The 26,753-nt window shown below is 42.1% G+C and overlaps 1 protein-coding gene across 2 annotated transcripts in view; it reads left to right on the forward strand.

The window, feature by feature from the left end:
- C1QTNF7 (C1q and TNF related 7) overlaps positions 1 to 26,753 on the forward strand; it is a 50,753-nt gene extending 24,000 nt beyond the window's left edge. For both annotated transcript variants that reach the window (XM_055797997.1, XM_027779366.2), the window contains exons 2-4: positions 23,659 to 23,857; positions 24,775 to 25,020; positions 25,754 to 26,753. In XM_055797997.1, the coding sequence (XP_055653972.1) occupies positions 24,783 to 25,020; positions 25,754 to 26,385 (870 nt within the window). In that variant the 5' untranslated portion in view covers positions 23,659 to 23,857; positions 24,775 to 24,782 and the 3' untranslated portion in view covers positions 26,386 to 26,753. The remainder of the gene's footprint in view (positions 1 to 23,658; positions 23,858 to 24,774; positions 25,021 to 25,753) is intronic.

Genomic DNA, 26,753 nt, shown 5'->3' on the forward strand with positions numbered 1-26,753 from the left:
CAATAATTCCCCAAGTAAAGAACAAAAATGTGAACACAAGAGTGTTGATTTGCCATGGTTTGGAAGAAGAAATTCTCCATCTGGTCTCACATGGGCCCACTAGCAGCAGGCTGGGTAGCCCGGTTGGTGCTGTGAGCTGGGTGACAGCAGGTCTGAGCCACGGTGGGTTTGAGCACCTTGCCCTTGCCAGCCTGGCTGCAACCCCCTCCTGCCCTCACCTGTTGCAGTGGTACCACCACTTTCGAGAGAGGAGGGAACAGCATTTCCCCTTATGAAATGGCAGAGCATCCATCTTCCTCTACATGTTGTTTTCAGCCACATCCTGGAATTGGTAGTGAAGGATCTTCCTCTTCAGTCTGGCATCATTTTAAAACCAGGGAGCTGAGCTCTCACAAAGATGGCACAACAGCTGGCATTAGCAATCATACCATATACTACTAACTATACCACGCACTTCTTACGTGCCCCTTTCAGAGATATGCCAGCTAAGCTGCAGCTGGAGAAATAAGACTAAAAAATTCTGTTGGTTGGCATTGGTGAAGGTTTCTTGGAACAGGAATGGACAACGAAGGGGGAGGAGAAGTATGATTTGTGGGAGCAATAATTCAAGAAGCCCCCAGAGGAAAGGTGAGCTGAGAAAGGCAGGAGGGCACAGCTGTTTCAGTCACTGAGGTATAAGGAAAATGAGGATACAGCCTGTACCCGCAGCAGTGGGTGTCCCGCCTGGCCAGTCTGCGAGGCATGAAAGTGTTAACCCTTCTGGAATCAGTACAGGACATTCCAGTGCTTGATTTCACATAGTAAAAATAAACCTCGTGCAAGGCGTGTTGCCTATGAGGTTTATGCTCTGCTTTTTGATTCAATCATTTAGGAATGCAAAGCCCTTCTACCAGGTCTGGGCTTTAACAAAGCCTTTGCTTTGCCATCTCCAGACTCTCACTGAGGGTAGAGCAGATCTGTGGCAATGAAGTTACAAAGGTCCATTTCCACCTGCAGCTGCTCAGTCCTGCTGTTTCTGTAGGGCCCAGTTCACCTCTGCACTGTGCTGTAGCATGATTTTTTGAAGACAGGACAAAATGCTTTCCCTCCTGTGTATCTTACCAACCATACCCTTCCTAGGCACCACTGCATGTCCACTTACAATGTGGGGCAGTGGTGAGTCTGTTCCACAGAGGCTCAGTGTTTGCTGGCAAATAGGGTAAATGAACAGCCTGTAAATCAACCCCCTGTGCATTTAGTTGGCGGGTAGAAGGACAGTTTAGCTATCCCCAGACACTTCACTCTGCACACAGCATCAGACTAAAGTTGGGTAATTCCCAGGCAGGCAGCTGCTCTGGGGTTTTATCCTGTATTGGACAGGACAGGACTTGGCCTTTGTATTTTTGAGCAACAATAGGTCCAACTTCTGCCACTGAAAACTTTGTTTACCCCAGTTCCCAGCCCTCGGAGGCCTCCAGTGGGAGTTTCCACTCATTTCACATCTTCATCACTCTCCTTACTTTCCAGCTGACCATGATCAGATGCTCTCATGTCAATTCTCTCATACCTAGGGGTTACTTTGGGTGGCAGATGGCTCCTGATTTCACAGTTACACTTCCTCTGCTCCCCAGACCCACCAGCTTGATTTTTCTTAGGAAACAGGATCCTTGAGGCTGGCAGTACCTCACAATTCTCATAGTGAGAGGTGGTCCACTAGGAAGGTATATTGGAAAAAACATTGTGGTGTTATTTTTCCTCCTAACAAGTGGAGAACATGCAGTCAGCATGATATTCTCATTGAGTTATTCATGAGTAGTTCCTATAAAAGGGAGTGGAAGAGACAGTTGAGGAACATTGGACCAATTTCTATTTGGTTACTCATTGGAAAACTGGAAATAAACACAATGTAGTCCAATGTCTTAGTCTGGATTTACACCAGTGCCAATGAGAACATAATTTAGTCCACTGATTTTACATCACATCCCAGTGGACTTGGACAATATACAGAGTATATCAAAATCTGAATGCTTATTAAGAGTCCAGTAATAAAGGTATTTAGTAAGGATTATTTTAAAATGCATTTTCTTTCTTCACTACTTCCACCTTTTCTCTTTTGGTCATCTGCTATTGTTGCCACAGTTGTGGAGCACCTTGGCCATAAAAATGAACAGCAACTGCAAAGTCTTTGGTGAACATTGTGAAGATTTTGGGACTTGTCAATTTATTTGTCATAGTAATTTGCTGTCAGCTTAGATTTTCTTAGTCTTGTCTTTTTAACTCCATAATGCACATGTAGAGTTTTGAAAGGAAAAGAATACATTACATCTAAAAATTATGTCATGAACCAAAGTTTATTTTATCTCCTTTACAAAAAGGATATCCACAAAATTTTAGGCTGTTACAAGAAATGTTGATAATAATTATTTTATCTCTGCATTGACCTTGTTAATACCATTCAGGGTGGTATGTAACAACTGTTAATGGAAACTGTTTTACTTAAAGATCAGTTGCATAGCAACTTTTGTAGCAAACACACACAGACACACACACACACAGGGAAAAAGTTCCCATGCTTTTAGTCAGAGCACTAGAAAGCAGAAGAATGACATTGGAGCAGGAGCTGCACCTTGCACTGAAAATTTCTTGAGCCTTCTCCACTTCTTTTCATCTCCTTGGCATGATAATGTGTTAGCTTTACAGTGTAGTATGCTGCCAGAGCATTGCAACAATTACACTCAATGCCAGATGCTAAAAAAGCTTCTTGAAATATTACTAAATAAGGTATTGTGCATGTTCTACATAGGGAAAAATAAGTAAACTCCCTGAGCACTAAGAATGAGGGAATCTCTTAAGTCTATTAGCTATTTGTCAAATGCTTGTACTTCTTTATGGTGTGTTTCTTCCCTTTCATTTAATTTTCCAACTTTCAATCTCAGCTTTATCAAATTTTTTTTGAAACTAAAATAATCTCTGATTTGCTATTGCTTTATTACGGTTTGTTCCATTTAGAGAAGTAACAAAATACCAAAATTTCGGTATTTAGAAAAAAACAGTATCAGAAGGCTAATTAGTTGGAATAAAATGATGCTAATGGCTAAAAGTACTGTTGCTGGACATGTTACTTTATTTCCTACATAAAGGGTTTGTTTTCAGGATCAGAAAACACTTTCTGCAGGTTGTCATGATGGGTAACTGCCTCACACAGTCTCTGACAAGGAGGAGAGCACTGTACTCACTTACTGAACATGGCTATGAGGGAGGACAAGTCATGGGTCCCAAAGGATTGTGGTCATAATGCTAAGCATCCAAAGCTGGAACCCAAGAGACTTTATTCCATAGCAGCATCTTCAGCACCAGAGATAACTAAACCCAGCACAGCCACATCAGCCTGGCTCACAGCCCGCTCCTGGAGGGACCATGCAGTAACCCTCAAGGCAGCACCAGCCTGTTTTTGTGCATTGTCTTCCTCCTACCCCATCTCCTTCACCACAGCAGGCTCCAACAGATGACCCAAGGGCCTTCTCACCACTGAGCTGGTATATGAACACAGCAGGGCTGGCCTTGCTTGGGTTCACAGGTTTTATAGCATACGCTGGGTCTGCTCATCCTGCATGTACCCAGGAGGCATGTTGCTATAAGGGATGGGTGCTGCCATAGGGCCTCTCCTCTACAGAGGGTAATGCATTGCAGCCAGTGAGGCCCAGGCGCAGGGGAACCACAGCTGTAGCAGAACAAGGAAACAAGCTGATAAAACATCTCATTGAACTTCTGGTCCATCTGAAAGACTCCTGGATGCTCCTGAGGCTGCACAGTGCTTGCTGTCACCTGGCCGCAGTATGGCTTTGGAGGGAGTAGTTGAACCTGAACTCAACCTTTGTATAAACCATTTTCTACACATCTTCTATCTCCTGCATTAGCTCTCCCACAGGCTGCCAAGATCACTTTATTTGCTGTTTAAAATCTTAAATGGAAATTGAAAAGTCTCCAACACCATCACTGAAATGTGCAGTGGGGACAAGCGGAAAAACTAAATTTATCGCTGGAAAAACAAAGTTGATACTCTTGTGAGTGGTTGGAAATCACTTTGGCACTGCAACTACAGTATTTCAGTGCCTTATTTTTGTTATGAAAAATGTTTTTCTCAGCTTTCTTCAAGGCCAATCAGTAATCATTTGTTTGGTTGGGTGTGTTTTGGTCTGACAGTTTTCGTGTCTCTCATTCACAGTCTGATTCCTCAGTTTGTTAAAGGACAGCTGATAAAACTCAGTTTCAGATAAACCAAAACTTACATTTATGCCATAAATACCCTCTGTCATTATGGGAAGACACACAGTCAGTCTCTTTTCATTGGCAGTGAAATCAGTGTATAAAGCATGCTTGAATATCATTGTTCATTGTTGCAATATTGTTTTCTCAGGGACATTATGCCAAATTCTCTTTTTCAGTACTGTCCTTATCTGAACCTTTAAACCCTTTCGTTCTAAATGATGAAAAGTAGTTCCCATTACACCCTGTAAAATCCTCTGGCTCTCCTTAGGGCATTCATAGCCACTACACTCAATAAAGAGAAGAGTAAAGAGAAATATGTCATCTCCTGACCACAGCAGTCATACCAATTGCTGCGGCAAGATTTTCCAAGTCACTAATAATTTACAGTGGATTCCCTATCCTTTTCACTTAGCTCCGAACAGCATTCAAAAATGTCTTGGTTTATAGCAGAAATATCAGAAGCCATTATCATCAGATTGCATATTTCTGCTGTGAAATCACCAAAGATCTTGATCCTGAGGATGTACAAGAGACATTACCCTTCACAGCAGCTGCAAAGCGCTCCGAGTAACTAGCAGTTTTAATTATGAATAAGCAACCGAACCGGAGACTGCACCAGAGCTGCAGATTTGAACTGAAAGTTGCCCTCAGCTGGAGGGAAGCTGGACTGCAGGCGGGGGTCAGGCCATGCAAGCCATCATCCATCAGGCTGTTTCTTTAACTCAGACGGGTTTTAGAGAGCTGCAGGCAGGCTGTTTTCGCTTCTCATGAAATTTCCATAATGAATTATACCACAAATGGAACAAAAAAAAAAAGTTAATTCATTTCTTTCAGTGGTTTTACTTTGTTTCAGTAGCATTTAGCAACATTTTTCCAGTATGTTTTAAATTTACCCATAATCCATCATCTTATTATAACCATCACAGTGGCACAGCAATAGCTGGATAGTGCAGGATAGACAGACCAGGAGAGCTCTTTCTTACAATTAGCTTTTGGGAGTCATCGGTATTTTTCTTCTCTCCGTTTGTGCTTTATGAGTATTAATTAACTCCTGCAGCACCACTGCAAGGCAGAAAATCATTGCCCTTTATATGGAAATTGAGAAATGAAGCAGATTATGTGATTTGCTCAAAGCTACAAAGAGAATCATTATCAAAACCAAGATGAGAACTGATGATTTTTCATAGCACCTTGTCCTGTAATGCAATTAACAGAGCAACCTCCCTACTCCTCATCTTCTGCTATGTTATCCTCCACCTGAGAATGGCACTGACTTCAGCAGTGCTTGCTATTTTAAGCTGAATTTTGCTGCTAAGGTTAATTTTTGCTCAGGAGGATGACTCCTACATTTTTGCATCCAAGAGGAACATCAAAATATGCCTTTGATTAAAAGCAACGTAAGAATCCCCTTTAACTGCAGCATGACCCCAACACAGTAATTTTTCTGGAACAAGCTGATGCCTACAAGAGCATTTTTTTATGCCATCTAGTGGTCATAGAAAATCAAATGCCAGGCTCAAACCCAGTGTGCCACCCAGCAAAGGTGCCACAGCAAATCCAGCTCCTGCCCTGATTAGGGATGCTTGTACCTATTTTTCTTTTGCTGCTCCTGTTGCCAGTCTTTCACTTGGATGGCTGTGAGCTGTGCTGCTAAAACTTTGGAAAGCTGCATTAGGAAGTGGCCAGAAAACAGAGTTAGGTAAATCAATGTTCTCAGGAGCGCTTTCAGCTTACATAAATGCCATGTTTCTATGGAATAGGGAACACGTTTCTTCACTGCTTGGAGATTTTGAAGGAAACTGCGGGGAATGATGAATCAACCAATAAATAATAGTAGCTTGTATACACAGAGGATTTGTAATTTGTTTCCTGAGAAGATGGACACAACCAGGTGCCTCAGAGAATGGAGCTGGCTGCCCTCCTGGGCTAACCACCTGGCCCCTGTGGGGAGGGCACGCAATGCACGGGCAGGAGCTTGGGGATGGGGCACGGACCTGGGGTTATTTTCAGCCACTTTTTGATTCACTTCTTGAAAATCAAAGATAGGGCTGATTTCTGCATGTAACTATGATCTTTAAAAGTGCAATCAAAAGAAATACTCCCCCAGCAAGGGCAGTAAGGAAGGACTGCATTATGTATGCTTAATCAAAAACTGGCTTGGAGAGCTGAGGAAACAGACAGCACCATCAGCAATAGTGACATTTTTCCTACTTTTCAGTGGAAACAGCACTACCTGCCTTCTTTAATAATAAGCAGCTCTTGAACAACAGGAAGAAACCATAAATTTAGCATGCTTGAAAATGGGTCAGCTCAATAACTAAGGTCACGACCACATAGAAGTTTTCGTAAGGCATTTAAGGTGCTTTTAAGCTAATACGTATTAGCTGAGATTCGTCATGAGAATGAATATGATGGTTCCTAATGCAGACAGGGTTTAAGACACAAAAAAGCATGTTAATTTGTCATAGTTGACCTTTGTATAACATAGGAAGTTTAATAATGTCTGCTAAGATAGTTTTGGCCAAGTGAAGCTAGTAGCTCACCAGACTTGGTCAACATTGTGTCATACTTTGTCTGTACACACATTAACACATTTGGTAAAAATATAACTGCTTGACAAGAAAAGCTTGCTTGTTTGGATTGGACTGCCTTTGACAATCCTTCATCAGCCCCTGCGGCCCTAGCTTAAGCCATGCCCGGACCTTGGTAAGTGAGCAGCCCAAAGCAGTTGAGTCTCTTGCCACTCTCCAAAACTCCTCACCCGTGGGTCACCCCACTTATGGTTTCGGCTCCCACCCCAGCACAGGAAGGCTGCAAACAGAAGCTTCCTTCAGACCCAGCTGTGCCAACCCAAGCCTGTCCCCTGTGCTCCCACTGTCCCCTGCCCAGACAGAGCTCCCCACTCCTTTTCAGACACAATGAGCCAGAGCAAACAAGAGCTCTCTTATTCCTACTGTACAGGCCAGCCTGGTTCATTTTGACTGAAAGAGGCCAGAAGACACACTTTGGAGCACTCAGCACAGCTGGTGCTGTGCCGAGGGTGCCAGCATGGGCAGGCAGGTGGTGACCTCTCCAGCCTTCACCACCTGAGATGCATGTCTGCACCCTAAGCTGAAGAGGATCTGGGACAGCTGCGCCAGCGGAGCTGTGAGGGCAATAACCTCCAGCAGTGTGGCTTGTAATCTTCATCTGGCACAGCTCTCTACAAAATTAACATCTGTCCACAGCCTAAAGATGTGTTTCAAAGCTGATTTAATTAGACCAGTGCAAGCACCCATCTGGACACTTTTAGCACTTTGGCTCCCACCTAGCAAACAATGGCAACGGATAAAAATTGTTTTCACCTGCCCCAGTTGCAAAGTGGCCAGAAGGAAAGGAGGATGTATCAGCCATGCTAGCATCTTAAATTTTTGACAGATATGTCTGGTGAATCCTGACAAGGTGCTTTATGAAGTTGCCACCCATTGAGATCTCCCTAAGGTGGCCACAGCCCAGAAAGGGCAGCAGGAGGAACGTATGCCTGCAGCTGTGCAAAGCCCAGTGTCTCAGCTGAAACAGCTGATTTTGGTGGGTCCAATGACTGTAGGAATGGTTTATACTGCACTATGCCCTGGTCAGCCATTTACTACGTGGGAAGCTTTCCCCAACCCTTACATTGCCCTGCAAAACAGTACTGGATAGCAAAGCATGCAAATGCTCCTCATATGATTTAATGCAGTGTCAGCTGGGTTAAACAGCCTATGGAAGTAGCTAATCTACAAAGAAAGGGAGCCCCAGCAGAACAGCAGTAATGAACTGCAGAGGGACAGTTACATTTTAAATTGGTACACATATTTCTGCAACAAGAGCCTGACTATATCCTTGGTTTATATAGCCCGACTATATCCTTACTTTATGTAACTCTTTTTTCCAGCTTAGGCCAAATAAAAATAAATTGGTTGATTCTAGATCAATTACAGTGTCTGCTGAGGATGTGGCATTTAACTAAATTATTTTAAGATAAACCAACGCAAGTTTGAGCATAAATGTTAGAAAAACATATCATACAGCTTAAAAGAAAAATATCTCCTATGGCAACTGAGAGCACTATCATTTTTTCAGCACCATTTGGAGACCGCAGATAACCCAGGTCTCTAACAGATTTTTTTCTAAACTCTTAATAAAAACCTACAATTTAAATTACTTTTAATCTACCTCATGGTTACTATCCATGCTTAAAATCCTTTTAAAGAAAAACAATTGGCATTTTAACTAGTTACAGATGGCAGAGATAAAATTAGTCTTTACAAACCTGTGTTTAAAATGGGATTTTCAGGGAGAGTACTGTTTATGTTTGCTAATGTTATCCAGACTGTCTATTTGTAAACAGGAGTCAAAGATTTACAAACTTTAGCCTGAGGTAAAAGTAACTCAGAAGAATGAGGGAAGACCACGAGCATTAAAATGGCCTGATACACTGGAGCAGCTTTATCCTACACAGACAGGCCACAGCAAGGGGCAAGTCATGAGCAGAATGGAACCCTTCATAAAATGTGGGGGGTTTATGGAGAAAATAATATTGCTAACTCATCAGTCAGATTGGACTTCATGTTCCCTTGGCCTTTTCCTGGTATTTGGACTAGACCAGGATGATAAACAGCAATGTACATAGGCAGACAGGGGGTTCTTAGGGTTCCTGAGCTGCCTGCTGTTTCTGGGAAATGGTCCAAGTTCATGGGCAAGAGGCACACTGAACAAGGGCTCCATTTGGCCTCTCCCCACTGTGGGTTTTAGCTGCTGTTGCAGGTGAGAAGGCTGAGGAGCCTCAGCTATGTCCTGCTGCTCTTGGAAAGCAGACGTCCTCCAGGCGAGAGCACAAACTCCCCTTTTGCTTATCGCAGAGAGACTTGCACAACCTTTTTCCCTCAAAGATATCAAAATGAAGCCATGCAAAACTCAAGAGCTACCAACCATTTGTCATTTGGAAACAGCAGCAGCATCGTTTCCATACGTGCACTACACACAGCAGGTCTCAGCTGCCCGTCTGCCTTCAGGTCTATGTACTTTGGGCACAGAAAGAGTCACAGACAGTCTGGTTCTCCTCGGGCCTTGCTGTGGCACCCACTGACAGGGCAGAAACAGGAAACATTTAAAAAAGATAGAAAAAATAAACCCCACAGCTTACAGATGAAACTCCAAAACAAAACAACCTCTTTCCTTCACAGGATCCTTGTTTTTGCCAAACACACTATGTTTGCTAATAGGCAGTGAGTCATTATTGCCCTCTCTGCAGTCGAGGGCCTCTGGAGAGGAGGCTGTTTTGGCTGTGATTACTTCTGCACAAGTGGTACCACCTGCACAGCATCTCTGTTGCCAGGGTTCACAAGGGAGGACTAGTCTTCAAAAGTCTGCAAATGAGGAAAGGGCAGCGGCAGTGCACGGGGCTCGGGGCTATACCCTACACGCTGTGACCTTCCAACAGGTCCCTCTTCTGTAACTGCTGGCATACTGCATCCTTGTCGTGGTTTGAAGACAGACCTCAAACACAGAGAAATGGCTATGATTTCTGGGCTCACCACAGCTTGAACATACGCTACAACGATCTACTTCAGCCAGACTTCTGGCAGGAAAAACAAGTTTCACATCTGAGTTCCCATTTAAGGACTTCTCCCAGCCATCTCTCAACTCTGCCAGCTGTAGCATCATGCAGGGGTGACAAGCCTTTCCACTGCCACCTCCCTGCCACCACTACTCTCCAGACAGCTGCCCCTTTCTCTCTGTCCCATGTTGACATGGTGGCAATCTGGAGGGCCACGCAGAGATGCACCAGGATGGCCCTGGCTGCCCCTGGGCTTCACATGCTGCTGCAGCTCTCCATCCCCCTGACCTCCAGCCTCAGGGACTGGCAATTAAAGAGAAAACCCAGAGGAATCTGCATCCCAGTAGACAGGGAACAAAGGGGAAAAGGGTCCTTTCCTGATATACCTGTTGGGAGCAGTACAGATTTTGACCTTTGGGCTCCTGATGCTGGAAGGAGAGCTCAGCAGTGTCAGGAGCCCAGCAAGGAGAGGGGAGCTCTGTGCTGGAAGGCACAAGAGGAGGAGGAGGAGGAGGAGGAGGAGGAGGAAAAGAAGGAGAAAAGCCACCCTGACAGGGAATGGCAAATGTCATCACCCTGTAACCTAACCAGCACTGTGGTTGTAAGGACATGAGGTCATCAGTGGTACCACTGTGTTCAGCCGACTACTCATGGAGAACAAAGCAAGAGTCTCTATAATTTGACATTCTATGGTTAAAACAGGTAAATAAATAAACTTGATTTTGAATAGTAATGAGACACATCTGTATTAAGAAACCATTATTGTTTTGTTAAAAAAGTGCCAATCAAAGCAGTGTTTTATAGAGTATCTGGAAGACTGTCCTTTCAGCTATTTCTAGCAAACACATGAGAGTTAATGCAATTTTGATTAATTCAAAGAGTGTTTTTCTTTCTGTAAGAGCCACCGATGTCTCCTGGAAAACATTGTATTTACTTTTTACTACTTTTCTTGGCTTTTAAGTCTAGCAGAACGATGATTGCTACAGTGGGGAGATTCTGTCCCATGTTGTAAGTCTTTGGCAGAGGCTAGATAACACAGTCTTAGGCGGCTGCATTTTTTTGCAGCTGTATGTCTGCATTTCTGTTAGAGATGATGGGTTTACGTTGATCTGAGGACATAACATGAAAGCTGCACTTGTGTGTCATTCAGAATCTTGCTTACTAATGTTCATATACTAGAGGAAAAGATTTTACAATTTAGTGGACCATATAACTACTAGAACTTTTAATTGTAAATTAAAAATATTAAAGAAATATTTGTGGCAATCAAAAGGAGTCCAAGGTTACTGCTTTTTCTGAGAAAGACAACATACTAAGGAGCAGATTAATCACTGTGTTTTATAATGCAAGAAACAGAAGGAATCAAATGAAATTATCAGTTTAAAAGATTTAAAGAAGACAAAAAGGTTTAAGGGAGACAAATGTGTTGTGTGTATGTACTCCCATGTGTATGGATAAAGAGTCCAGCAAGGCTGACAGAAAGCAAAGACTCAGAAAATACCTCCAGTTCAGAAGACCTCAGCTGCAGAGCACTGGAAGCAGGAAGATAACCTCCCGGCAAGCATCACTGCACGCTTCCCACACCCTTGGGAAGAGTGCAAGAGCCTGCTACAGGGCATTGCCAGACAGCAAGGGCACAGGGCTAGAAGGGCTTTTGATAATATTTACCAGTCATTCATATGTAACATTAATCCTAAAACACAGACATAATGAAATTATTGTTACGGATGGCTTCATAATCATCCCAAGAGAACAAGCGGGGACATCAATTAATTTTATGGAGAAGAAATAGCAGTGGATTATGAACTTCTACAGAGACCTAGTTTCGTGCATTAACAAAACAGATTAAAAACTAAGAGAGAGAAGCTGTGCCAATAAAATTGTCTCCAAATGAAGTATTTCAATATTCTCTCCCATGAGCTGATAAATTTATAATTTTTTTTTACCTTTACAGTGTGTGTACATACATACATATATATGCACTTACATACACTGAAACTTTCCCAAACCCAGACAAAAAACAAGTCTCATAAGAAATCACAGCATCTCACAAAGAAAAGGATAATTCTAAGCAAGAAAGATCTGATGTTTGAACATAGGAGAGTTTTCAGTTGCAGTTATCCTATTCAAGTTATAATGTGTATTTTAAGCGATAGACAAAATCACAAATATCAAAATAGAACTTTCTGCAGTGCCCAATGAATACCTATCACAAAGATAAAAACAACAAAGCAGCTTATTACATACCAGCTTACTGTTTATCAGCTAGAAACACATCTAAGTACATCGTTAATTCAGGCCATCAGAGAATAGATCTGTATTAAAGAAAATTAACTCCATTGGTCAAAGTCAAATAGATAAAACCTCTTTAATAATATATTTGACATAAAATGCATCCACCATCCTCCAGGGTCTTGAAGAAAATCTAAGTGAGAACAAGACCCCTTTGGCTGGTGAAGTTACAGATGTATATATGTATGCATGCACACACATGAACACATACACACACTTGTCTGTGGTAAAATTATGCCCTGTCTGAGCGAAAAGCAACTGCCTGAACTGATCTGAGAGACTTTAAATTATAATAACTTTTTTCAGTTTTACATCTTGATTCCATATCATAAAACTTAAACAGCTTTATCACTGAAAGGAAAGGTCATTTTAACCAAGTCAAGAGAAAACTTCTCCATGTTTTATGTATTTTCAACTTTATTTGCAAGTCAATACGTTCTGAATCTCTGTAGGTTTCCATTAAAGTGGAAATTGCAAAACGCTTTACCCTGATGGAAACTTGAAGTTAATATGCTCTAAGCCTTGCATGACTCCCCTTTTTTATAAATTTTATTTGTATTAACAATTATAAGGAAATTTCTGGAGGACAGATCATTAGAAGTGATTCTGGCATATTGTCTTAGACTAGCCAGAATTTCTTAAGAAATAAATTTGAATCAAGGTTACTGTTTAAAATGCAAAAAGGCTCATGGCAGACAGCTGCCATGGAGTTGCAGCTGTAAAACAACACTGAGTTTATTGTCATCATTGTAAATTACATCAGTAGATACTTGAATGAGAAACCTGAGCAAAACTCCAGATGCTATAATAAGGCAAAGTCATGTTCACTGATTATGGAATTGCGAAGAGGGTTATCTATGATCCCTTTGACTTTTAAGAAATGTGTATACTTTGGCATAACCCACCACATACCACTAACTCGGGCTGTGTTTGCACTGCAGATGCACCCAAGTCTGTGTCATCTGTGGATAACTCTGTGCTACCTGTGTGTCCCGTTTACTCCTTCCCCAAAGGAACCCCTCTAGTGCTGTGTCTGGGCAATCCAGCTGGTACCACCAGGCCACAGTGCACCACACAGCTTAGGGTCCACCCAATGTACTGGTTATGTGGGCTAACCTCAGCGTGCTGCATTTGGGTAAGATGTCTCCATCTATGCTATTTGCTACACAGTGGCATCTTCATCAGTGTGGGGAAGACCAGCTGGACTGGGGACCTCCGAGGGTGACTCTAACACCCCATGATTCAAGGTTAGGTGGGACTTGTTGGCAGGCTGTGATCAGGGCAAATTCAAGTGAAAGTGAAATTAAATCGGTTGCTAAACACTCTGATCTTCAGACCATCCAGGAGTCCCGTGGAGATCCTGCTGAGATCACCCTGAAGTATCACACGCATGCAGAACAAAGTCAAGGTAAAGCTCACTCCTTACCAGCCAAAGGTCAGGCTTTCCTGCCGAAGAGTGGCAAGCTGACTGACAGCTGCAGCTTCTTCATGCTGTTCCCTGGAGAAACCCAAAGAAAAAGTACTTCCCAGATAGGATGGACTTAAAAAAACTGTAAAATTTTTGTTGCAAGAAATAAAGTGAGAAAACACGTTCAATGCCAGATATAAACATAAGGCACATGGTTTCAATAGAGCTATGCCCATAAAGCCCAAATTTTGTTCTTAATAAGCAGAAGTATAGCTGATGCTGTGTTACAAACTCGTAAATGACCAGTTATCACACTAGACCTCATGTGCACGGTACTGAAAAAACTTCAGGAATTATGCTAACTTCATCCATTTTAATCTCCTATGAGAGAACTGATTTGAAATATGAAATGGCAGTTCACAATTACTTAAGAAAAGCAGAATCTAAAAAGCACTTTTGAAATAACCTGCTTTTACATCAGCAGAACAGTATTATTCCTGATATTATTGATATTGCTTTTTGCTGATGAAGAAATAGAAGCATGTAAGAATAAATAATTGCCATGGAATAGACATTTGACTGAGGAACAGAAATCAGATCTCCTGAAAGAAAACTCTGAGCTCTGCTTTCTTTCTTCCTCTCCATGAATCTGATCATACACCACTAATAAGAGAGAGAGGCTTGCATTTGATTTCAGTGTGTACAGCATCATGCTGACAAATGATTATGTGTATCAAATTGAAGTTATCATATCACAGGAAAAACTGTCATTCTTGTAAGTGAATTTGTGTCAGGCAAATCTGAGTCAAAGGAAGACAAAGCTCTCCTCTCCTCAATAAATTATGCTCGTTAAACTCTTTTTAAAGACTTGTTAGGATATATTACAATTAGTATAAATAGTCAGCTATAGCAGTTAGCAAAATAGACTGATAGGCTCTCCAGAGCTCTATACAACAGCATGAGTTTTTCACTTTCAAGGTTTTTACAAATTAGAAAACAATATTTTTTTTCTTCATAAGCTTTTTTCTTGGGGATTTAAAGCTGCCTGCCTGAAATGTTCAGGTTGGAAATGTAGAGGAAAACAGATTAGTGTTACTCAAATAAGAAAAAGGTCTGATAACAGAATTTAGATTTTTCAATGCATTGTAAGAACAATCCAAACATTTCTTCAAATAAGCAAGCTTGACTTGACACTTACATCTTCACAATACATACCAGTTTCTGTATCCAAAAACCCAAACAACCCAGACTGAGACTACTAATCCAAACAGTCCGCCATAGAACTGATGAAAGCAAGAGCAAATCCTGAAGGACCGAGTTGGCTATGTGGCTCAGTGAATGCTACAGTGGGGAGAGGGGTAAGGATCCATATGGAATTAAACAGACTTTTTAATACCTTGTGCTGAAAACTGTTATTTCCATATGTGTAGAGTTGACTCATGCTACCAGAGTGGGATCACAATGCTTCTTTCCTCTTTTAATAAGTACAGACTGTCAGAGCCCTGAGGGCACTGACACCCCTGACTGTCCCTGCCAGCCTTTTCTGGGGTGTCCCACCACCCCGCCCATGGTCCAGGACCCCATTTCAGCCCAGCTGCACCCCCACCTGCAGGCTGAAGTCCTGGCCTGGCCTCAGGTGCTGGGGATGCCCCAGCTGCCTCCAGGCTGCCCTGGTCACTGCTGGGGTGATGGGATGATGGGATGGGCTCTGGCTGGTTAGACCCTGCCCTGCTACCCTGTGGGGAGCTCCATCGCCCCCAGCCCCCGGGAGCAGCCAGCCTTTGGCCGACACAAGATGTGAAGTTGTAGAACTTCAGGCCCATCAACAAGAAATGCAGGTCCTGTGTGAGTGCTTGCTGGGTATCAACAGGGCTATCAAAGGGTGGGCTTGAGTGGAGCTGGTGTTCCTGTGAAGCCTGATCAGAGGCAGGATGCCTTGTGCCTTCTGCTCTTCTATCGAAACCCAAGTCTTTGTTTCAGAATTCAAATGGAATTGAATTCTCCAAACTGTTTAGAGATGTCTTACTAATGTGCATGTCCTTCTGTGTCACAAAGAGGTTAACCTCTCTGAAAATCAAGTTGTTATTTAAAGGTTTGATTTAATCAGGAAGAAGCATACTTTAAAGAAGTGCTATTACCCAAAAGCAGACATTACATAAATTTCTTTCTATTTTTATATCTTCTTGGCTCTGATCTCCTGAATCTGACATTAACCATAACAATCACACATGTGACTAAACCGGGCCAAATTCTTCTTTTTCTATTCCAGTATAAATATAGAAGTAATACTGTTGAAGTAATAGCTTTGAGGTAGACTCACTTCACTAAACGGGATTTTTCTCAGAACAGCCACAGCCAGGAAAGCATGCTGATTTTCAGACCACATTTTTATCTCCTGTACTGCCAAGTTAGAACCCCAGCATGGAGGAGACCACCAGGGTGGACATGAAAGCCTGGCAGTCCCAGAGGCTGGGGACGTACATTAATGTGGGTGGCATTTTGAAAAGCACGTGAGGCTTCCTAAGCTTTCAAAATGCCTTAGGCTTTCAGAAGTTTCAGCCCCACAGCAGTTTGAGCCCCAGTATGGCTTAGGCTTTTAAATGCATTTATTGTTTGTGCCAATGAGGCACGGCCTGCTAAGACTAACGCCTCTGTGAGATTCAGCTTCACAGCCACAACCTCTCCCTTAAGTTTGACTCTTTAGTTTCATGTTGAGGCGCTCTCTTTGGTGCTCCTGAACATGCCAACAGTGCACCGAGGGTCCAGAAGATGGAGACCTTTCAGCTAACTCCGGGCAGTAGACAGTACAGTGACCTGTATGTTTGTACCAGGTTGCTTGGGTATTGAGCCACATCAGGTATGCATGGTTTCAGTCTCATGTTGCTGTCCTGAGTATCTGTGTTGCAAAGCACAGTTTCTGAAGAGAGATCTTCTTCAGAAACTCTGGTCCAGGGGTCCTCAAACGTTTTAACCAGGGGCCCAGCGCACAGATGAAGTGGCAGGCAGCCATCTGCGGCTGCTTGGTTCCCCCCCAACCCCCGGGGGGGGGGGGTGGTGGTGGGGCGGGGGTCTCTGTAAATACCGGGGGCCGGACTGAGGACCCTGGGGGGCCGTGTCCGGCCCGTAGGCCATCGTTTGAGGACCCCTGCTCTAGGCTAAGACAGCCTTCTCATGCTCCAGTTGGTATATCAGAGGTTTTATGGTTCAATCATCATTTATGGTCATTCATAGACTTAGGCACCCAGTTCCCCCCATGATGCATTTCATATGTGTGAAAGTCCTATGTAAAACTTGGAATTTACAGGAAGTTTTGTAAATTCAGCCCAAAGGTCTTAGCATCATGAAATTATTTGTTACCCAGGAATATTTAATTCCAGAATGCTGCTTTTCTAAGTCTGCTTTCAAATGCACAATTGTGCAGTTACCTTTTGAGGGAGCTGTACTGAGTATTTTTCAGGACTGGTATTATCTGAGCTCTGTTGTGCAGGTCTGCTGTTCCTGGGAGCGCAGCTTGGAGCACTTCAGAAATTCCTGCTTTTATGCTGCAACATATAAACTCTCAGTAATAAAGTTCAGAGAGGTTTAAAACAATTAAATTCATACTATAGGGCTTTAACAATGCCTTCCATCTTCTAAGTGTCATATAAATAACAACTAATTAGTCCTCCACAGTCTTGTCAGACATGCATACTTATCCAAATATTGCATTTAGAAAATTAATATTTTATCCTACCTTTGCACTTCCCAGTATGTTGAAGACTGTTACAGTATCATCTGGATTGAAGGAACCACAGCGCAAACCATTTCTAGCTAGTGATTTGCCCATGTATGCAAAATTTCCAGTTATCTTGGAAAAGTTAATGGCTTGCTGTGTTGCAGCAGCAGTGCAGAGGGATCCTTTTTACACTTAAAAATATTGCTAACTTAACTATGACTGTTTGCAGTTTGAAAAATGTACTTGTGTCAAGCCCCAGACAGATGTCCTCCTCCATGTAGAGCAGAACAGGGACAAGTCTGGCATGCAGCTGAACATGGCTGCTCCCTGCCCCGGGTCACAGCCTCCACAGCTCCTCTGACAAAGGAGTTTATGGCAGCCTTCTCCAACTTGCTTCAGGGGAAATCAACCAGCTTAGTCCTGCCCAAGCATTTAAATTGCTCCTTTGGTCTTTGCTTAGTTTGATGTAGAATGTAGTCCCTGGCTGGATGCCTACTTTTCCGTGGGGTTCCCAGAAAGGCAATGTGCCTGGGTGATATCATTTGATGAACTTCCAGAAGAAAACAATGTGCTGGGGGAGGAATGTCCCTTTCAGGGTCTGGAAGCTTTCTTGTGTACACAATTGCCTTTTTAAATGGTGAACACTGTTTTTAGTACAATATGCTGTCACCAAGGGAGCAACTACATGAAGGAGAGTCCATCTTCAGAAGTGTCTGTGATTTTATGAACGACATTTACCTTGAGGAGATGAGAATTAAGCCATGCCCAGGGACTAGAACATATTCAGCCACAAATCCAGTGAAGTTCCCAAAGCTCTTGTTGCTGTGTGTCCCCTGAGCTCTCTTTGGCTGGTCCCCATCATTCACCTCCCCACAAAGTGATCACTCTCATGATGGGAGCTCTTTACGGACTTTTGCTCTCAAAGCCCAGGTGTGAACACGTGAGCACAAGGCACAAGCAGTGGAAGTCTGTTCCGTATGACTTGTGGCACTTATCCATGAGTTTTGTTCTTGTTTGTCCTCCTGTGCCTTGCAGTCTGGCATTTTCTTTTTGCACACATTTTTCCTCTTTCCATGCCATCTGAAATGGTTTTCCTAGTCTATTCTCCAATTCTTTTCTATCATTGTAAAGCTGGTAAAGCAGAATGATCTAAGATAGAGATGGAAATTCTCCTGGCAAGGGCTGGGGAGGAATCAAGAAGAGGAAGCCTGCCTGAACTGGAAGGTGGGAGATGGGCACACTGCTCTAGGATCTGTCCTCATCTTTAGATGTCTACATACTTCCACATGCTTGACTCTGGTTCAGATTCATAACTAACCCTACAAATTGCAGGTCATCCCTGAAGACAACTTGTGATTTATGGCTCCTGTCTCGCTCTCTTTTTTTATATATATTTATTTTATTTTAAGAAAACAGAGAAAACCTTTTAAAGAAGTCTGCATCCAAGGTGTAGGGATATTTGTATCCTGAGTATTCTACTGTTAAATCCTGGCCATTTTTCACTATGCTGCAAGCAAACATAACATTGTCTCCATGTTAATTGCCAACTGCAAACAAGTGGCCCAGCTTCTCGGCTCTCTGTCAAGACAAATTCTGTCAGGTTTCATTTATTTGTGTGTTCTGGTACAGCTGGCAGTGAAATAGCTTCACCTGCCAGCCCTCATGTTAAAATTACCCCCCAGCTGAGCCAGACTATCTCACTGATACACGCCTTGACCAGCTTCTAGGGCATTTTTAGTAAAAGAGCCCTTCCAAGTAATGTGACTGGCTGGAATCAGAGACACTATGTTTCAAGTCAGACACTGAGAAATAAAATTACTCCCACTCCTTTGACATTTTGAAAATCAAACCCATTGAACTTCTGCTCTTGATTATCAGTGCTCTATTTTTCATGAAGGCTTGAGACATGGTTGAAGAATCTGACTGCATTCAATACAGTTTTGAAGGAGACTGTTCAAACATGACTGAGTATAAACTTAAGCAAGTGAGGCTGTTAAATGCCAGCATTGCTAATAAGGCATTTAAGAATTGTTTTCTCAGAAATATTTAGCTAATGCTCCTTCCCACTGAAGACTGATCCTTTTAGGTGCCATCAGCCATTCTGGGACTGAGAATCAAAAGTTCAGACTGCTCAGAAAGTGTCAGGTCACTCTCCCCTTCTTACACAAGGGAAGTAAAGACAATGTAAAGCCATGTGAAGATTGCTGGATTGTGCAGCTAACTGAAGGAGTGTGGTGGTGGCCAGTGGTGGTCTTGATTCCTTAGAGTAAGGAATGGTCTTACAGGTGGAGCTCTAGAAGTCCAGCATAGTCTCCATAACACAAAACGAGCTGGGGGATGCATAAACCTGTGCCCAACTGATGAATGATCAATGTAAAATACCTGGGGGAAAATCCATAATTAAGTCTCATATTTTAAATAGCATAAAAATCATACAGTCCAAAGAAACTGCAGAGTGTGGCATGCTAAACTGCAAGCCACTGTTTCTGAGGCTTTGTAGAAAGGTCAGTGCTGGTGGCAAATTGAATGGCAGGTTTGGACCCTTCAGGCAAGTGGACACAACTGATTTTTGTGGATCATGTTTTGAGAGGGAAAAGACAGGCATAGCTAGCGAGATTTCAGTCTAGTTGTTGAGGGTGTCTCTCTCTGCTTTTCATCCTGACTTATTACCTCCTTCTCCACCTTGTTTCTCCTACCACAACTTGGGGAAGGTCTGTACATCTCACAGTGGGGATGCAAGGAAGCAATGTGAATAAGTATGGACCTATGCTATTGGACAGCCAGAGGACATATAGACTGTCTTGTTCTGCACCACTAAGCCATTGCCAGTGCTGCAGACAGAAAAGGCCCAGGAGCATTGCTCTGTCTCATCTACATCTTTTTGCACAAGGAACTTAAAACACATCTTCTCCTCAAATAGTTGTGCCTATGTATTGGAAGCGAATTCAAAGCTAGCAAGGAAAGACAAAAGTCAGAACACAGCCAGGATAACTTGTGAATAATAATTACTGGCTTCTGACCAAGGTTTTATTTCTAACAGGTTCATGGGAAATCTTCTAGTGTTGTTTCAAAACAATGCCAATAAGTAAATTTTTAGAATTAAGACCTGCATAGCTGAACTAGAGAAGAAAATTAGATCATATACCAGGAAGTCTCAAAACTGGGAATTTGCTACAATCCCTTAATTCCTAAGCTTAAAATAATGTTAATGACATAATAATTAGTTACAAGGTGAGATTTCCTAAAGGCTTGAGTTAAATATCCTCTGCCCAGCACCTAGCTTTGATGGGAATGTAACATACAGACTATCTTCTCAAGGTAGATCATAGAATCATAGAATAGTTTTGGTTGGAAGGGACCTTTAAAGGACACCTAGTCCAACTCTCCTGCAATGTGCAGGGACATCTTCAGCTAGATCAGGTTGCTCAGAGCCCCATCCAGCCTGGCCCTGAATGTTTCTCGGGATGGGGCATCTACAACCTCTCTGGGCAGCCTGTTCCAGTGTTTTACTACCCTCAATGTAATAAAATGCTTCCATATATCTTGTCTGAATCTACCCTCTTTTAGTTTAAAACCGTTACCCCTTGCCCTATCACAACAGCCTCTACTGAAAAGTCTGTCCCCATCCTTTTAAAGCCCCCTTTAAGTATTGAAAGGCTGCAAAAAGGTCTTCCCAGAACTTTCTCTTCTTCAGGCTGAACAACCCTAACTCTCTCAGCTTTTTATCATAGGAGAGGTGTTCCATGCCTCTGATCATTTTTGTGGCCTTCTGGATCTGCTCCAACAGATCCATGTGTTTCTTGTGCTGAGGGCTCCAGAGCTGGACACAGTACTACAGGTGGGTCTCACCAGAGCTGAGTAGAGGGGCAGAATCCCCTCCTTCAACCTGGCCATGCTTCTTTTGATGCTTCTTTTGATTCTTAAGATCTGTCACCTTAACAGACTGTGACAAGGTATTAGGTCCATAATAGGTTTTGTAATGTTTCTGCAATACCAAATGAATCAGATGATCTTTTGGGTTTATGCATAAGGGCAGTGATTATGCTGCTTGGGCAATTTGAATGATGATGGAACAAATGAATCTGCCACCCTCACTTAAAAAAGCTGTTCCAGAAATCACTTCACATTAGAACTGATCAGCATGTCCATCATCTTCTAGTGAATGCCTTGGTGTGTGCTCTTGCTCTACCTAGTGGATTTGGGACCTATTTAAATGCATTTTCTAAACTTGGAATAACATTATACTAATCCTGTGTTCTTATCATTCTCATTATTATTTCTGGTGATGGTTTTGATGAAGATGATTGTTATTGTGAACAAGAATACCAAGTGCTTGTTCTGGATTTCAATATTTGGAAAAAAGAATTAACTCCTCAAATGTTGCCTTTCCCTGAAGAAAAATTATTTGGTATATATAAATGACATTGTTTCCTACCCCAGTTTATGGACAAAAATTTGTATATTTGAAAAGGACAACCAGAAGCCAGGACCAAAGTGTAAATTCTGAATCACTTTCTGCCTACCAATTAACTCTCTATGATCAAATATTTCACTGCAACACAGATGACTCCTGAGAAAGGATATGGGAGGTCTATTCCACTCTCTAACTTCATAAGCCCAGGTGAACAGAAATCTCTGATTTTGGCCTCCTAATTCAGCCTGCAATTTCAAAAGCATGGCCATATGTTATCCTTCACCTTTAACATTGTAATTTACCTTTTAGAGCACTCACCAGGAAACAGGGGCATGGGTTCAACACTGTACATCCTTCCTTGATCTGAGGAGATTCACACATTCCAAGTGACTGCTGCAACAACAGAGACACCTTCCACCTCTCCTTTTAAAACTGGACCATGGTGCAGGAAGAAATCCAAGTGTCTAAAGGCAAAGGGCAAGAGAAGTCCTGATTCTGTGGCCTAATGCATGGTTTCCCAAATGTCATTTGTTGGGTACCACTGTTGGAAGCAGCCTTCTGTATTCCCCCCAAAGCCTAAATTCAGGACTGTAAACATCACCTGAACATTATCACCATTACCTCCCAATCCCAGCTCTGTTCCCCTTCCTGCAGTCCCACCACTCTGTTTCACAGCCACATCACTCCTTAGGACCCCCAACCCATAGCTGAAAGCTCCATGAATTCTCCCCCATGCCTTGTACTTCCCAAATTGTTTCTCCAACCACAATGCTCCAGCCATCTAAGGCACATCCTTACTCAACAACCCTGTTCTGCTCCCATTTCCCAAATGTCTTTTTCCTATGGCCTTAGCAGAAACACATGTTTCAGATTAATTAATTTTCTGTAGGCACATGAGAAGAACAGCAGGGGAGGTCTGGGAGCTGGAGACACCACACATCAATAGGTTACTGGCCAGCCAGTGATAGGACCATTTGTGTTAAGGCTCTTACTCTGATTTATAAAAGATCCTGGACATAGGCAAAACCAGAGGTTGTTGACATTGGTTTTGCTTGGCTTGTGTGCAACACTGTGGGAACATCTAGCTTACTGATTTAGACCTTCTTCTGGCAACAGGCAGTTTTGTTCCAGCCCTTGATCCTTAGGTCAGGTCTGCTTCTTATCCATCAGCTCTGTGCAAAACACATACGCAGTCTTAGGCATGAACTTCCTCTGAGCTGCTCCCTCCTGGCAAAGTGCTTAAAGTTGTTCTCTGCAGAAAGCTTTGTTGTCCCTGATTTAAGCCCTATGAAAATCCATGAGCTTTATTTGGGTATACTCAGTAGTGCATCAGAGCAAATGTTGCTGTGAAATTTGTGCTTGTAGCTAACTACTGCTGTGGAGTTATCATTTGCTGCTCTGCTGTAATGTCAAGCATTCATATGTTAATCCACTCTTGCAGGCTGTTGTGCCTGACTCTACTGTAAGGCTTTATCAAATGACAGCAAAATTAATAGTTTGGCTTCTGCCAATTTGATACAAGATGCTGAAGATGAAAAGCAGAATATACATCACTGAAGATAATTTTGGAGCATTACTTATTTCTCTCCGACTACAATATTTTCATGCTTTTTTCTGCATTGCCATTGATACCAAGAGAGTTTCTAATTTTCTATTCTATGTTTCTAATTTTCTATTCTGTAAAACAGTAAAGATTCTTCATAAAGACTGTGTATGTGTATATGCTGGATGTTTTCCTTGCTGAATAGACTTGACCATGCCATATACCAGATGAAATATCATGAGCTGCAAATAAATGTAACAGTTTGGGGTTTTAAATCAATCAGTCAATGCCAATCAGTATCACAGAGAAGGGAAAGGGAGCAATGATTTCTAGATTGATTCACTTTGCAATTTCTTAACTGAGTTTGAGAATGAAACTGAGTTTCACAGTAAAAAAGATAGATGGTATTTCACACATTTTTCTGAATGCCCCATTCCATTTCTTCTTTTTTTCTCCACAGAAACCGGTGCACTCTGATTTCCTTGAATGCTATAAATTATCTCTGCAGGAATGGACAACCCTAACAGAAAACCCCACACAAGTCTTCTGAGAAACCAGCAAGGGAACTAGAAAAAACAGCTTGAATTGCAAAATCTCACATGACCCATGACTGACCCTTTGCTAATGCAACACTAATTTAAGACACCTTTGTACATAAGGTACTGCAAATCCTCAGCATGTTACTGTTTGCACAGTGTTTTTTCTTTAGTCTCCCAGTATATGGTGGAACAGAAAAACCCAATTTACATTCATATGTTTATGAAAACACCCAAATACTATGTATCAAACTTTAAACAATTTTCTTGCAAGATATTGCAACGCAGTTCATTTCATATGACAGTCCAAGCCAGGCTTAAAAAACCCCATCCCACTAGCAGCCCATTCACACTCCCTCCATTCCCCTCAGGGCAGCTGCCTGATTCGACCCATTAAAGGTGAAGTAATTATTTGTGTTGTGGTCAGCAGGGTTTCCAACCAGGCACTGAAGCTGTAGCTACAGTCTTTCTAGTATCCTTTCTGCAGGGTCAGCAAGTTTCTGCTGCAGTTATTCAGCTTGGAGATTCATTTGCAACCATAAGGGCAAATTTCAAAATGAAATCAAGGTGTAAGCTTTGTTCTTACTAGGAGAGACTGCTCCTACGGGCACATCCTCCCGGCAGATAAAACTCCCTTCAGCAAGAAGGCTGTTCTCCATAAAGCTTATACAGGTCCCAATGACAAAATAAACTATGCAAGCAAAGGACTTTGCATTGAAAAGTCCAGATTCCCTTTTTAACATGTCAAAGTTTGATCCAAAAAAGCTGGTATTTGCTAGTTATACTATGTCTGTCTACAGGCTACTTGAAAGACATACAGTAACACATATGGTGATGAGAAAAAGGTCCAATTGCACAGATATTCCTCCTTGCTTCTTACGTGGATTCTGGTAATGCAGAAATCCCAGGTTAATCTCTGCATATGTGCCTGTGCATAATGCACTGCAGCATCACACTTATTAGCATAGTCACAGCCATCTGCATGTGACTTGAATGCCATAATATGTATAAATAATCTTATTTGTATGCATTTTTTTCAGATCCAAGGATGTTTGTGTTGCTTTACATTACAAGTTTTGCCATCTACACAAGCGAACAACCTGTTCAAGGCCAGTTCAAAGGAGAAAATTACTACACCAGATACATCTGTAGCATCCCTGGTTTGCCAGGCCCTGTGGGTCCCCCTGGAGCCAGTGGATCCCCGGGGCCACACGGACGCATTGGTCTTCCAGGAAGAGATGGTAGAGATGGCAGGAAGGGAGAAAAAGGTGAAAAAGGGAGTGCAGGTACTGAACATTTGTGTAATCTAACACAGTAGTACAACAAAGTAAAACCTTTTTTCATCACTGTTATACATATGTATGTATACACACATATATATGATGAATGTGTGTATGTGCCTGTGTGGGTTTGTGTGATGCATGTATATATAGTGAGAGAAAAAAAATATGCAGATATATTTTAGATATGTCTAATATGCATATACTGAAATCTGTGTAAATAAATGTAAATGCGTAGCCTACCTGCACATAGATGCTAAGAAAAAGTCTGGGAAAATGAAGCTAGTGTGGTGTCAAATAAAAAGTCTCTTTTGTGCCATTAGCCAGGATTAAATGATTAGCAGGTATTAGGCGCACACTAGAAGTGCTCAAATAGTAGGAGATATTTAGTGCACAAGTATCATTATATAGGCAGCCACGCTGCCGTCCTTCCCATCCGCAGTGCCCCTAGTTCCGTCAGCAATTGACTGATTACATATAAAATTCTTCAACGTGTTATCAAAACAAATGAAGAAAAGTAGGAATATAGAAACAAAGGAGGCCTAGGCTGTGAAGCCTAGTCCTCTGTTCCAACCTGCTATTCCTTTCACAAACTTACTATAAGATTTTGGAAGTATTTTTGGAGTGTTTTGGAATTCTGACCTGTTTTTCTTGTTTGCTCAGGCACACACAATAGGTCACACAATCATTTACTGAGATAATATGTGCAACGATTAACTAACTTAAAATGTTTTTGAAGGTTTAAGAGGAAAGACTGGGCCATTAGGACCAGCTGGAGAAAAAGGAGACCAAGGTCAGTCTGGTAAAAAAGGACCTGGAGGATTGACTGGTGCCAAAGGCGAAGTAGGTCCAGCTGGACCACCTGGACTTAAGGGAGATAAAGGAGACCGAGGAGAGCCAGGTGCACCAGGGGTCTGTAAGTGTGGAAAGATAGTGCTGAAATCTGCCTTTTCTGTTGGCATCACCACGAGCTACCCAGAAGAAAGATTACCAATTGTATTCAATAAAGTTCTCTTCAATGAGGGGGAGCATTACAACCCTTCCACAGGGAAGTTTATTTGTGCCATCCCAGGGATTTATTATTTTTCCTATGATATCACCTTAGCAAACAAGCATCTCGCGATTGGGCTGGTTCACAATGGAAAGTACCGGATAAAGACATTTGACGCAAACACAGGCAACCACGATGTAGCTTCTGGATCCACAGTGATCTACCTTCAGCCAGAAGATGAAGTATGGCTTGAGATCTTCTACACTGACCAAAATGGTCTCTTTTCTGATCCAACATGGGCAGACAGTTTGTTTTCTGGATTTCTTTTATATGTTGATACAGATTACCTTGATGCTTTATCAGATGAAGATGAGCTCTGAAGCAGATGATGTCAAAGGACATTCAAACTGGACACCCCAGCACAGGATCTTATCTAGCTGTGTGGGGGACACAAAGTGGGGGGAAAAAAATAATCAGGAGTTTATTTTTGCTTTCACAGGAACAAAATCTGAGTTCATAAGAATCTTTCTAGAATCTACGCTGGATTTTTTTACTAAACAGCAGGGATATCAAAAGGAACTGTAATTAACAAAAGACTGCATCACTCCAGGACTGACTCCTCCTGAAAGTTATGTTTATAATACTATTTAAACAAATCTAAGATACTGTACATTGGATTTTATATAAAATATATTAAGTTGCAATGTAGAATGGTTATTTTGTATATGACATTAAAGTAAAATCGAAC

This window comes from Falco peregrinus, chromosome 2, assembly GCF_023634155.1.
Source record: "Falco peregrinus isolate bFalPer1 chromosome 2, bFalPer1.pri, whole genome shotgun sequence".
Taxonomy (NCBI): domain Eukaryota; kingdom Metazoa; phylum Chordata; class Aves; order Falconiformes; family Falconidae; genus Falco; species Falco peregrinus.